We start from the raw sequence: 14,939 nt of genomic DNA on the forward strand, positions 1-14,939 counted from the left end.
AAATTGGGTGGAGCAACACATGGAAATGTTCCTTTTATACTGTAGGCTCCCCTCTGTATCCTGCATCCAGGCAAGCAAGGGTTGTCACTAGAATTAGAGGACATATTCCAGCATGACAAAAACTCTCAAGGAATGTGGACTGGGGAAGAGTTCTGAGGGCAAGACTGAGGGGTCTGGAGAACTGAATTCATTCCCCAGGCCTGGGGGCTGACACCCCTGATATGTAAAAGAAGATGAGTTGATTTTGTTCTGTGTGACAATTCTGCAAAAGCCTTGAAACAAACCCAACAAGACAAGATATGAAACAAACAAGCTCCATGCTAAATGGTCTCATTTAATTCTCAAGAGTTTTATTTCCACAAATGTCATAAACCAAAACAGCCGGAAAACAGTCTGTTTTGCTGTAGAGATACTTTACTGTGATGCTAGAGAATCAGTCTGAAATCCTAAACCCATCGAGAAGACCATGCAAAGCTAAAACAAAGTCATTTACAGTAAACTTATTTTTTTACAAAGGAAATAGTAAAAAATACATCATTTTTCATAGAAAAAAAGCAAATATACAAAAAACCAACCCCGCAGGCCCTTGCAGCCTACAGAGAAGAGATCTATTCAGATGATGCATCCAAAATAGGCAATCATGAACCCAGGAATGGAAAGGCTATTCTTTGTTGTAGTTGTTCTATATCTGAATGCACCCGCTGGTATATTTTGGATAAAATAACAATGTCTGTGCGTTACATCCCCCCCTCCTTTGTTCAAAAGACTTTTTGGAACATTAAATCAGTTTATGGGGCAGATATGGGGGTGGGATGTAATTCTGTTTATCCCTACTTAGCACCACTTTAGCACCACAGCTGACAAGCATTCCTTGAAGTCCAGGATCCCAAAGCTCACCAAGGCACTGACTTATCTAATCATCTGCATCACTATTTTTTAAAAAAGCAAAGAAACATCTATTGCTTCCTGTAAAGATTCACTCTAAATAAATAGAAAGTAAATGTTCAGATTATAATCTTTGGCAGAATGTGATATGGCATGAGATGAGACGCCAATATTCAGAGTGTCCTGCAATAAAATGTTGTGGCATGGGACACTGTTCAAGATTTCTACTGCTCCATTCCATTTCCCCTCATCCATGTTTTCTGACCCACCCGCTCTTAGTCAGCATTCCATGGCAAATGAGCATGACCAGCTCTCATTGCCTCTTTTCTACTTTTTTTTAACCTAAAGATATGTTGAACCTATGCAGACTTTGGGGTTCCCTCCAGATCCACTGATACTTCTGTTATATATGGATGGTGTCATTTTGGTTACATAAGTGATCACATTAGTGCTCGGAATGAACTACTTCACTGAATTAATCCAGCTATCTCTGAACTACACCAGAAAGCAGTTCCTATAATTTCCAGGTGAACCAAATGTGAATTATTTTTTTTTCACATTGCACTGTGTGTGTGTGTGTGTGTGTGTGTGTGTGTGTTGTTGTTGTTTTCTTCTATTTTATACCTCTCCAGAGCAGTTTTTAAAAATTCTGATGTCTAGAGAGATAGAGGAAAAGAATAGCACCTAGGACTACATGAAGGAATTATGAATTATTATAAATAAGTTAATTGAATCAGAATGGAATTTGTCCCAATTTGCAGGGAATGAACTGGAACTGGAATGAATTCCTTAAAATAAAATTTAAAAAAATTCAAGCTCTCTATGATACTCAGAGCCTGGACATTAGAGGAACTGCTATGTCCAAATTCCCAGCAGACAGACAAAAGCAAGCTCTTTGGATCCCAGCTGTGGATTGGGCTGGATTTTAAAAGGCTTTAATAGGGGGGTGAGAATGATAAATGATTAAAATCCAACCCTTGAAATACCTGGGTGAATGTTACAACTCCATTCATCATGGAGACAGTTGAGATCTGCATGGGATCTAAATATATACTTACTGTATACAAGGAAACAAATCAGATCTATTAGTTCTCTAATATATATGTTGTGGTTAACCCCAACATACATAATATATATAATAATAATAATAATAAAGCCCCACATCTGTACAAAATCAGGGGCAAAGCAAACGCTCTGTAAGTTTCTAACAAAATAAAGATCAACTTCTAGAGATCACTGCATAATTAAGATATGACCAGCTCTGCTGAATAAAATAAATTGTAGGTAATTGTAAATAAAACGATGCTGTCTACTGTACTACCAGTCGAAATGTGCCTGGACAGGGGTTCTAGTTCATTGATTTATTTTTAACACCCCTAATCTTCCTAACTTCCTGCAATTGTTTGGCCAGCAAACCCAGCTATTCCACATTTTTTCCCTTTGTTTACGGAGATGGTGCTCTTTTGAAAGGCAGCTTTGTTTTTCCGACAGCTAGGTGTGTCTTTTGCACTATCCACATAACAGTCTACCACCTGTTGTTTCAGCACTGCATTTAATGGACCTGTTGTTAACCCAAGAAAAGAATCCAAAGAGACTTGGATTCTCTCTCTGTGTGTGTCTCTTGCACTCCAACACACCCAATCACACACACAAACTATCACACACATAGCAAGGCCTCCATAGTTATTCAAGCTAACATTCACCCTTAAGCGGTAGGTTCATTCCATGAAGTGCAAAACTCTTGTCTTTGAGCAATATAAGCTGTGCACCAGAAAATAAGCTGTTGAACACTCTGCTCTCAAAATCTGACCCTAAATGTTTGAAAGTAATATTAATAATAATAAAACACTGAGCCTACACCAATGGGATGTGGATAGTTAAGTCAGAATGTGATTCCGGCAGCAGTCTTTGTCGTCCCTGAAAGAGTTTTGACCAAGAGGGCTTCGTCGTACTGCATGCCAGGACCGACCGCCATCATGTGTGGGCTTCCCATCGCCTAGGAATAGCGCCTCCTACTCCTCCTCCCAACAGACGGGGTTCCACTTCTTGGAAATTTATTGCTTCACGGCAAAGATTCGGAAAGCGTTTCCTTCTGTCTGTGTCTTTAAGCTGGAAATAAGAAATAAGACAAAGGGAAGGCATAAGCAGTTTTTCCATTACAGGAATGGAGGGAAGCCCCTACATCTTCTTTTGATTGTTTTAAATAGTTGGAAAATTGCATAAAGTGATAAACAGGTCTGACCCTGTCATATTTTCTTCATGGGGACCATATCTCCTGTATCTGGTCTTCTGAACAGCTTCTAAGTAGGGATATTCTGGTCTTATCTATGATGGCCAAGAAGCCATTTATCCTCCACACTTTTGTCCAGTCCTCCCCCCCCCCCCCCGCATCTCACAGCCAATAGGAAATTCTTTATATGGATTCCCCCAGCCTGAAAAGACTGGGAGGGGGGAGTCTCAGGTGACTCTCCAATGGCTACAAGAGAGAAGATAAGATTCAAAGTAAACCCAGCAGGCCACATCTGAAAAGCTTGGCTCTTTGGGTTGGCAATGGGGCATAGCAGTCAATGTTTCTTTGCTAATTCCTCTGTTCAAACTCATTTAAAGGCAATGGGGATTTTATTCAATATTTGAAACCCTGAAACCAATTTCAAAATTGAGATGGTGGCTGGCTGATGCAGACAAATTTGTTATTTATAGGGCTGCTTGCTTTAGTAGGTAGGCTACTTCCTCCCATCCACATCCCCAGTGGATTTTTTAATGATTTATATTGAAAATGACCCTTGGCTCCAAACAGTAAAAACATGGTTGGCTGACTGAGGCCCCATGCACACCATAGATTTTAAACACGGTTATACCACTTAAATAGTCATGGCTTCCCCCAAATTACCCTGGGAACTGTAGTTTGTTAAGGGTGCTGAGAGCTGCAAGGAGATCCCTTATTCCCTTCACAGAGACACCATTCTTCCTCACCATGCTCAGAGTATTCAAAAGTTGCCTTGCTGACTCGCCCTCCCTTTTCGCTTCCATCAAAGGGAGAAAAAAGCAACAGTCTTGGAACCAGTCACAACCCTGAGAGTTTTGGTTTTTCAGAAGTCCCAGTGTGAGCTATCTTGGGATATTCCCAAAAGCCTTTTCCTCCTGAGGGAGCAACATAGTGAAGCTTACGCAGGACTGAGAAGAGCAGGGAGGGAGCTATCCAAGATGTACTTTCCCAGAAACTCCCATGGGATCTAAGGCAGGAATGATGAGGCACCATGCCTGGCTGCTTGATGTCATCTGAGATCTAGGGGGATCTAGGGGCCTCCCCACAAACTAACTCAAAGAGGTGCACTTAGCATCCTACAGGGTCAGTGTAAAAAAAAAAACACCCCAATTAGAGTCAGTGTTTCACTGCCTTGTTATACGCTTTCTAGAAGTGAGATTCTACTAATGGGGAGGAGGGACATCACTTGCATTCCTTTGAGCAAAGATGGGGAACTTGTGGCTCTTCAGATAACATTGGACTACAACACCTGTCAGGGACGCAGGTGGCGCTGTGGGTTAAAGCCTCAGCGCCTAGGACTTGCCGATCGAAAGGTCGGCGGTTCAAATCCCTGCGGCGGGGTGCGCTCCCACTGCTCGGTCCCAGCGCCTGCCAACCTAGCAGTTCGAAAGCACCTCCGGGTGCAAGTAGATAAATAGGGACCACTTACCAGCGGGAAGGTAAACGGCGTTTCCGTGTGCGGCTCTGGCTTGCCAGAGCAGCAATGTCACGCTGGCCACGTGACCCGGAAGTGTCTCCGGACAGCGCTGGCCCCTGGCCTCTTAAGTGAGATGAGCGCACAACCCCAGAGTCTGTCAAGACTGGCCTGTACGGGCAGGGGTACCTTTACCTTTACCTTTTACAACACCTGTCATCCTTGACTATTGGCTGCACTGGCTTAGGCTGATGGGAGCAGAGTCCAACAACATAAGAACATATGAAGTCAGACCATTGGTCCATCCAGCTCAGTGTTGTTCAGACTGACTGGCAGCCGATTTCAAGGATTTCAGGCAGGGCGCTCACAGTTATAGCTGGAGATGGTGTGGATTGAACCCAAACATCTGAGGATCACCAGGGACAGGCCATAGCTCAGTGGTAAAGGCCATGTTTTGCATGCAGAAGGTTCCAGGTTCAATCCCTGCTGTTTCCAGGTAAGTCTAGGAAAGAATCCCACTGGAAATCCTGGAGAAACACAGCCAGTATGACTATATAACACTGAGCCGGATGCTCAGAGCATGAGGCAGCTTCCTATGATTCCTATCCATGCCAAAGGACCATCACTATTGTAAAAGGAAATATCAGAACAGGGTGATGAATCCCTCTAAATTTCTGTAGTTACTTGCTCTTACTAGTTCTCTTCTCAGACAAAGCAGAACATGGAACACCACCTTTCTTTATCCCCCTTGATCACTCTCAAGAACAATACTGTGAATCAATTCCTTACTGAATACTTTGTCGTACAGCCAATCACTGATTTATGGAATTTGTTGTCAGGAGATGTGGTGCTGCTCAGTAAATCGGATGGGGAGGAAAGGACAAACTCATGGAGGAAAAGTCTTGCCAGTGACTATCAGTCTGGATAGCTCAGTTGGTTGCATGGTACTGATAATGCCAAGAAGTTCTGTACGGAACAGCTGCATATTCCTGCAATGCATAGGGTTTGGACTAGATGGTCCTCAACGTCCAACTCTATGATCTATCAGTCTATGATCTACTTGTCATGGTTGGCCATATGGAGTCCACATGCTCATATGCTATCTCTCTCTCTCTCTCTCTCTCTCTCTCTCTCTCTCTGAGTAGCAATTGTGTGGAACAAATGTGAGAATTGCTATTGTTTCCTGTTTGTGGGTGTTCTGTAGGCACCTGACTGGCCACTGTAGGATGCTGGGTTAGATGGACCTGTGCTCTGATCCAGCAGGGCTTTTCTTAGGTAGCAGAACAAGAAAGACAACAGAAGAACAATTTCATAAAGAGCCCAATCAGGAGAGGGGTGACTGCCTTACCTTGAAGATTGGATCCCATTCTTTGAAGAGCCACTGTAGGATTTCTTCTTCTCCACAGGCATCACGTCCACGTACCCACCAGCATTGTCTCCAATGACCCCTGCATGCACAGCAGCTTTGCAGATACTGGAATTCTGAAAGGTCATAGAACAATCACAGTTACTTACAAAGGGGCCCAGAGGCTCAGAGGCATTGCATGGAACTCAACCCATGTTGAATACTAGCTGGGACATTATTCACACAAACACAGTTCCAGGTTATCAATTTGTAATCGCTTGGCCTGTGCCAGGGCTGAGGGCACAGGGCATTCAACACCAGCCCCAGCACTCAGCATCCTGGTCCAAAATTAATCCTCACTTCCCTCATCGTCAACAGTGACAGCAATGTCCACCCCGGCGCCTTTCAAAAAGCAGCATTAATTTTTAAAAATAAAATAAAATACAGGCCCATGTATACCTTTATACCAGGTTAAAGTTTACCAAAATGTGAAGCCTGACTTGAGAGAATCGCAAAAACCACTGACGGATCACTGCATCTTAAAAGCTATTGGGGAAAGAGGGAAATAGCACGGAACACTGAAGCTGTAGGGACAGCCAGTCTTTGGATTCAAGAGGATTTATGGATAGGCAGCTACAGAGGAACAAAGAGCTAAAGCGCGCACACACACACACCTTGGAGATCATGGTCTCTCCTCCTTCTCTCCCACCCAAGCCATAAAAGGCAGGTTCTCTTTCATCCCTTTTAACATTTATCACTGCCTCTGTGCTGGCAGCTCTGCCCATTCCGACTGCCAGCTTGATTTGGGGGCTTCTATATATGGTCAAGGAGAGTAGAGGAACACAGCTGAAGCAGATATGCTTTGAATTTGCCCGAGTATGCAGCCACAAAGCATCTAAAACCGGGACATTAAAAAAAAAATATCACCCTATCCTCAAGGAAGTCAGACAGGCCATTATTCTGCAGCTATGCACTACGGAAGCCTCCCTTTCCAATAGTTATTTCCAGAGCCTTCATTTCCGGGCTGTTCTGCCTTCCGAAATTCACCTCCGGAGTGGTCAAAGCACACCCCTTCCACCCCCTAACCCCCTGGTGTTGCCTTTCGCTTGCTCCCAGCAAGAGTTTCTTATCTTCACTACCAAGTTGCAAAACTGTTTAAAGAGGATAAGCCCCAGCACAGGAAGGAATTTCCTCCCTTCCTTAAAAAACAGTGATTATAATATAAAACGATGGCCAAGCAGCCTCAATTTCTCTATCCCTAGCCTGGAATGCATCCACACCATGCATTTGATAGTTTTCAAATGCAACTTCTTTACTTAGAAATTGATGGAGAATGGCGGGGGGGGGGGGGATGAGAATTTTTTGGCACAGTGCTGTGGGAGGAACAAAAACCCATATCAGCAAAATCACTTAACCAACAGAAATGGAGGCAAGAGAGAAAAGAAATCCTGATAACACTTTACTGAGCTTACTGAACAAAAGCTGCATATCAGTTCACTAGAAAAGAACAGAGAGATTTTGACTTTCTTTGTTCTGGCCTTGTACATAGCAGGGAGACATACAATCAAGCATACAGCCTGTTAATTCTAAGTTTGCATGCATTTTTTATGCAAATATGTCTCCTTTTCAATCTTATTTTGGAGGGAGGGGTTGCATTTTCTCTTTGTTGGCAATACACAATGCCATACACCCCAAATGCTGTCCGCTGTGTTGCATTTTACTATTTTTTAAGTCACTGTCAACTTTATGAGTGAATAATAGAATATAAATCTGCTCCTGTCCCCATGCCCCCCCCCCAAAGTTATTAATTTCAGCAACCTGCTTGTTCAGTGGAGTGGGGAGGCTTGGTGTTGTCACTATTGTCAAACAAGCGGGAATCAGAAACCCTTGCTGCAAATCACCCAGAAATCTATCAGGAGATCCCACTCTACATTCTGTCCACCCTTGGCTGTTGTAAGCTTCTATTTCAATATGGTTTTCTTTTCTTTTTCTTCCCCTTCCCCCTTGGTCTGTTTTAGAAACAGCTGAGCACCATCCCTTGCTCTCTGCAGGGTGGCAGAACGTCAGGAAACCACTTTTACGCAGGGTTTTGATGGGCCATCTGGCTTTGATGATAAGCTTTCACTACTTTCGACTGTTTGCTTCCTCAGTTCATCCAAGCCTGGAGTGCGCCTCCGGCACATTTGTGGTCTCATTATTTTGCCACTGATTACAAGCACTCTGGCTCTTGAGCTCTCCAGAGCTACCGTGACCTCTTTCCCTGCAAACATACCTTTCCCAAGGCCTCAATCCTGAGCCAGCTAAAATAGTATGCTGGTTTCTATGGGGGAAAAGTGAGCTTGTCTTTCTTTTTCTTTTTTTTCATTCAAGTCACACAGGCCAGAATTAAGTGTTCTTTATCCCCATGGAGGAAAGCACACCAAACAGGTCTCAGGGGGAGGGGGAACCAAAAAAAGCTTCAGTCTTTATGGGGCTGCAGAGGGAAAAGATGCCTTGAGTCCAAGGTCCTCTGCAAAGACTGGTTCCTACTTCCATTTAGCCCTGTGCCATGATCAGAGTTCATTTTGGATACACATGTACTCAACCAAATGATCTAAATCAGGGGTCAGCAAGCTTTACCGGCCATGGGCCGGATCACTCCCACAGAGATCGTCCGTGGGCCGGACTGGCGCAGCACGATGCCGGAAATCACATCTGTGCATTTCCGCAGTGCCGGAAATCGCTTCTGCACATGCCCAGACGCCAAAAATTGCGCCTGCGCAGAAGCGATTTTCGGTGTCTGGACATGCACATATGTGTTTTCTGGTATCTGCATGTGCACAGACACCATTTCCGGCACCATTCGGTGATTCCCCGTGCTGCGCTGCTTTAGCATCTGGCCCATGGGCCACACATTGCTGACCGCTAAATGATGTGTAAAGGGCAAAATTTAAGGCCCAGTATGGAAATCTGCTTGGTCTCCATTTTGCAAAAAGTCACCTGCCATATAAAGAACAGGGACCAGTTCACACACGGTCTCTGCACTTGATCACTTCATGCTTCCAAGCAGAAGTAACATAGTGTAGTCAATGTGGCACCCTCCAGTTGTTGCTGGACTACAAATCCCATCACCTTTGACCCCAGGCTGTGCTGGCTGGGGCTGTTGGGAGTCCAAAAGCAGTGGGAGAGTGCCAAGTTAACTACTCATGTGGTTGGAATAGCGGTAGTAATAATGAGAGAGAGTTTTGTCTATGGTGCCACACAGTCTGTGGAATGGTCTCCCCTCTGAGATAAAGAAGGCATCAACTCATACCCTCCAACATTTTCATTCCCCCAAATCACTGGACCTTCAGCACTTTGGCCCATCCTTGCTGACTCATGCCAGAATAAGCGTCTTTTGCTCCGATAGTCTGACATGAGGACTCACACCAGAGTACTGGACCAAAAACCGGGACATTCCAGGATGCAAACAGAAGTTGGGGTTGGTTTCTGTGATTTGGGGATGTCCCACTTAAAATGGGACAGTTAGGAGGCATGTCATCAGTGATGAATTTCCAATAGTTATTGAAAACAAGTCTTCTTGCCGAGGCATTCCCTGGCCTTTGATACTTGTGTTAACAATTATTGGTTCCGTATGTGTAGATTCTTTCCTATTTTTCTAGTTATTGTAAACCACTTTTAGTTTATTAATGAAAGGCTGTCTAAAAAAGAACTCAAGTAAATTAATACTATTATTCATTCTTTCTTTATTGGAGAGAGAGAGAGAGAGAGAGAGAGAGAGAGAGAGAGAGAGAGGTCAACTCAACCACTTGAGTGCTAATCTTTATGTGTTGGAAGTGGCCAACCCTCCCATTAGGCAGAATGAGGCCATGACCAAACTGTGTGCAATCATCAGTTCATCCTGTAGGCATCAAGCAATAACTATGTACACTGGCACATATTTCTTTAGCACAACCCTTCCCTGACCAGCCTTCCATCCCCTCCTTCTATCTTATATCCAATTAAGTCCACTACTCATAACTGCCAAAGCCAAGGCAGTTGAGCAATCATATTTGGGTGGGAAGCCATGCTTCCATTCAACCCATTGCTGAAGATCTGGCAGAAGAGTGCTAACTTAGGATCTAAAGAGGAGTTTAAAAAGAAACCAGTTCATACAAAGAAATTGATCTTATGCTAAGGCCACACAGTGTCCAAAATGAGCTTTATCCCTTGCAGGGAAACAACTGTAAGTTTTTTTGGGGTTTTTCTCCTTTTTAAAAACGCAATTCAAGAAGCTCTACAGTAGGAACAAAATCAAATAATTTGGACCATTCTAGCTGTGCAGTAGTAACTTTATTCCACTGCCAACCCACACGTTGATTAAACACTGTCAGGCTCTGTTGCCAGCCAACAATTTTGGAGAGCAAAGATTTGGTCTCCAAACAAGATGGATGTTGTTCTTGAACACATCCCTAATTCAACAGGGAATAAATGTTTTTGGCTCCTTCTGCTGAGCCCTAAGAACTCCTGGTGTGTTAAGCCTCTGTGCTATAGACATGCAGAGGATGTTCTCCTTCTGGTATAGAGTATCTCATGGTTTTTCTATCTGCTCAATAAATCATAAGAATAACAGGCCTGCTCTGTAATGTCCCTATGCCAACCTTCACCAAATGAATGGCCTCTGGGTGCTTCGAACTACAACTCCTCTCAGGCCCAGTCAGCATGACCATTGGTTCCAGCTCAATTATTGGTTCCAGCTCTGTTAGAATACAGAGGATACCACTCATCTAACATTGACTATATTATGATTGCACGATCAGTGGAAGGTGCCCTGTCATTCATAAAACCACAGAAGCTGAAAATGCCACAACAGCTCCACTTTTTATGTACAGCCCATTTTACCAAGCAGGATGAAAAGGTTACTTACATCTGCGTAAATGTTGGTGCCATACACCGGTGCCCAGTAGGATGGCTCATCTTTGCAGTAAGCTGGGCAGTAAGACCTGAAAGGCAATGCATTGAAATGAGCATCTTGCACCACAGGCAGCCAATGAGTTTTTGGACTCCACCTAGGAGGTTTTTGGACTCGACCTCCTGTGAGCCACAGACAGCCTGGCCAATGGTCAGGGATGATGAGAGAGTTGTGGCCCAGCAATTTCTGGAGGGCACTGTAGGAGAATAGCTGTTTCCCTACAGAGCCACCTTCACTACCCCTTATGTTACAACAATGAGCTTTTAGGCAGGAAGCTCCAGATTCTGTCTCCCACCACCCTACAAAATTTGCCTGGCATATATATGTGTGTGTGTGTGTGTGTGTATTTGATCAGCCTTGCTGGATCAAACCAAGAGTCATTGTCACCTGGTGAAGGAATTTGCTCCTGGGAGTCACCTGCTACTGTTTTTGCAGTTACTGGGCCGGATGGGGAAGAGAAATCCTTAACACTGACTGGTGAGAGGCAACAGGGAGGCAGGATTGGCTCAGTCAGCACCTTCCAAGCTCTGTGGCTACTGACCGGCTAGCGGCTTCAGAAGATATTACCACACTGGGAGCTGCTAGTTAATCAGGAACCGAATGAAAAGCCCCTGCTACTCACTTACTTCCCAGTGAGGGAGCTGTTTCTCCTCTCTGTAGTGCTGATTGTTCCCACCAGAGAACCATCCCACCAGCTACTGCTGTTTGCTGTGGATTTTCCCAGCCTTCTCTCTGCTTTCACCAGTCTTGCTTTTGACTTCCAGGTGTCTCTTGAATATTTTTTTAAGCTGACAGGCTTATACCATTGATTAAAATGTCTTATGAGCGGCTGTTCATTTTTATGATTGCATCATAGTGCTTTTAATGTTTCTGCGTTGCTGAACACCAACCTGATGTTTTGCAAGAGTGCGGCATATAAATACTTTATATAGTAAAATAAACAAATGAATTTTCCTTTCATTGCAATGGGGACTCATGCAGGGGGAAGTCCTGGGCCACTCATACCCACCAAGTATAACTCCAGCATTTACCTTGGGCAATGAGTGGCTGGCTTCTTGAACTGGCAAAGCTCCGCTACTGTGGTGTAACAATCCAGAGTCTGCACTGTGGAAATGAACACAAAGTCAAGTTGTGAGGTCCGTGGGATGGAAGGAAGCACTTGAGACAGACTCCCCATGCACACACCACCCATTGCATATTCAGAGGACCAGTTCCAGGGGTGAGAAGTCCTTGGGCAAAGGGTCCTTTGGTGCTGCTGCAGCAGGATCAAGCAGAGAGAGGAAATATAGATCCTGAGTAGGAGCTCCAGAGTGGCGCAGTCATCCCCTTGAAAGCCTTGCAGTTGCTGATTGGAAAGCAGCCTCTGTTGATGTCAGGAACTGCTAGCCCAGGCATAGGCAAACTCCAGCTCTCCAGATGTTTGGGACTACAATTCCCATCATCCCTGACCACTGGTCCTGTTAGCTAGGGATGATGGGAATTGTAGTCCCAAACATCTGGGGGGCTGGAGTTTGCCTATGCCTGTGCTAGCCAGTCAGTGATAAATGAAACACCCCATGCTGTCCCTGGATCACTAGTAAGGGAGGACCATTAAGCATCCTCTGGTGGACCCCTTCTGTCAACTAACCTGTCTTGGCTGCTGTGAACCAGCCGGGTCCAGCCGCCTTTTACATTTCCCTTGGTGACCCCAGAGTGACGCAAACTCCAAGGGCATGGTGGGAAATTTAAAAGGGAGGCTAAATCCAGATATCTGATACTGATGAGGATCAGAAGCAAAGAAAAATTCAGGGGCCATCCAGGGAGGACAGCTGGTGCTTTAATGGGTGTTAGGGTCCTGGAAGCAGCTGGAAGGCAGAGTGCTGAAAGATGCCAGCCCTGCACATCCAAGTCCCTTCTCTTCAAACAGTTTTACACAAGGGAGACATTTTTGAGAGTCTTTATCTTGGAGATCGGCTGAACTGCAAAAAGATTCCTTCATTTAAAAGGAGGGAAGGAATCCAAGGGTTTTATTTCTTTTTTTAAGTGGCCTCATTCTTCCTTGTAAGTGTCCTGTCCGGTCTGCAGTCTGTTCCTGGCAGATTATAAGTCGCATCCTAACTTTAAAAGGCTTTTGATGGCATCGCTTTTGAAAGTCCCTCTGCCCCCCCCCCCTTCCGTCTCTATCTTTCTAATGCCTTTGTTCAGGCGAACAGGGGTCTGGCACACACACACAAAAAGCTGTGTTTAGCCTGGATCAGAACTGTAACTGGATGGAAAATGGGTCTGTTTCAGGACAATGCCAGAGTTAGCTTTTGAGTGTTTGTGTGTGTTCTTTTTTTTCTTGGAACTTTCATGCTTTGCTCTTGTCATAATTATGAATATTGTTTTTACAGGCACATGAAAGAGACACACATCTTGATGGCTGGGGTAGCGGGGGAAGCCAAGAGGAAGAGATTGTTTCAGTTCAAAGTAAATTGCAGGACACATTTTGGACCAACCTAATCAAAACCGGGATTTTGAAAGCAGCTCCTTTGCTGTTTCTTGTCACAGATTGACAATGCAACTAGCAATGTTCGTTAGTATTATTATTTTCATTTTTATTTCACCTAGACAACAATTTTTACTTATAATGTTCTTCACCATGTTTTCTGCAATTCTTTGCAACACCTCTGCAAAGTAGGTCACTCCTAATCTCATTTTAGAGATGAGTGACAGCCAGATGCCATCAGAAAATCATTATAATGGAAGAGATTGTGGCTACATTCACAGCATTCATTTAAAGGACTATGATAGTACAGCCATGGCTTCCCCCAAAGAACTCTGGGAGCTGTAGTTTGTGAAGGGTGCTGTGAGTTAATAGAAACACCCCCTGTGCTGCAATTCACAGAGGGGTTTAACTAGGGTTGCCATACGTCTGGAATTTCCCAGACGTAGCCGGAATATGGCAATAGGAAACAGTGTCTGGGCTCAACAACCTTTGTGCCTGGATTTCCCCTTTTAAAAATATGGCAACCCTAGTTTAACAGTCGTTTCCTCTTCACAGAGAACTCTGGGGACTACAACTCTGTGAGGGAATTGTCATTCACCAAGTGGCATTCTTGAGTGGAGCTTTGAAATGGGTTCAGCAACACCTGACAATAAGTTGATTGTTGGATCAAGAGAAGCTGTATTTCGAGTGCTGTTTTACAGAGTACCTTTGCCAAGCCCTCTGCAAGATCCCCTGTTCTGTCCCCACAAGTCCAGGTGTCAAACCTGGCCCACAAGTGGTGGGGGAGAGATCAGCCTGACCTGTCTGCCAGATCCCATCCCCCACATCCTTGATGTAAACCAAAGGCCAGTTCTAGTATAATGTACAGTTCTAGGAAGCTTTTCCATGCCTAACAAACCCCTGAATGGCATGGTATCTTCTCAGCTATTATAGGCTCCCTATAAAGAAAACTTACCTGTGACTTTCGAAACAATGAAGGAATTAGAAGGTTTGAATTTGCTGTGAAATGCAAAAGACAGAAAACAAAAAGTATTAACTGGCTGTTTCTAACTAAAAGATACGCACTGAATAAATCAAATCTCCATGCACCATTATAGGACGATCAGCATCTGTTAGATATCGGAAGTAGGCAGGATAAAAGAGTAAGCATGCATAAATTCCAGATTTTATAACTGTTAAACAAGCCCCTGCTGCTGGGCATATCACAAGTTGACATGCAGCCACTAGCAGGAGTGTGTGTTTGTTAATGCCATGAAAATGCTCACCAGCATTTATTTATTTTTCTGAATTATACTGCAGTTAAAGGCGGAAGAGTAAACAGGCCATTTTTCTGTGATCATTTGGCCACCTCTAAAGGAGTCTGAAGTTTGAAACTTCAGGTTTCTCAGATTAATAATAGTATGTCAGGAACTCCATTTCATAGGTGGAGAAGGGACCAATCAGAAGATAATGGAAGTCACACACATAGCCATGACTCAGCATTTCCTTAAAGCGCATCACTGCTGAAGCTGGAGTTAGACTTTCACTTCTACAGATCCTGATTTATTCCCTCTCTCTTAATACTGGAACTCAAAATCTTCCTGTGAAACTGAATGACAGGACATTCTGGATGGGCAGATGAAAGTACAGTGG

At 44.2% G+C, this 14,939-nt stretch overlaps 1 protein-coding gene across 1 annotated transcript in view; it reads right to left on the reverse strand.

The window, feature by feature from the left end:
- Window positions 1-318: 318 nt before the first annotated feature.
- The window catches only part of CRISPLD2 (cysteine rich secretory protein LCCL domain containing 2), a 45,345-nt gene continuing 30,724 nt past the window's right edge, over window positions 319-14,939 (reverse strand). Inside the window, exons 11-15 of the mRNA XM_079988862.1 lie at window positions 14,263-14,306; window positions 11,872-11,944; window positions 10,796-10,871; window positions 5,914-6,047; window positions 319-2,994 (exon numbers count right to left, since the gene is read on the reverse strand). Coding sequence (XP_079844988.1) covers window positions 2,940-2,994; window positions 5,914-6,047; window positions 10,796-10,871; window positions 11,872-11,944; window positions 14,263-14,306 — 382 coding nt within the window. The 3' untranslated portion in view covers window positions 319-2,939. The remainder of the gene's footprint in view (window positions 2,995-5,913; window positions 6,048-10,795; window positions 10,872-11,871; window positions 11,945-14,262; window positions 14,307-14,939) is intronic.

The sequence above is a fragment of the Podarcis cretensis genome (assembly GCF_951804945.1).
Source record: "Podarcis cretensis genome assembly, chromosome: 8".
NCBI classification, from domain to species: Eukaryota; Metazoa; Chordata; class Lepidosauria; order Squamata; family Lacertidae; genus Podarcis; species Podarcis cretensis.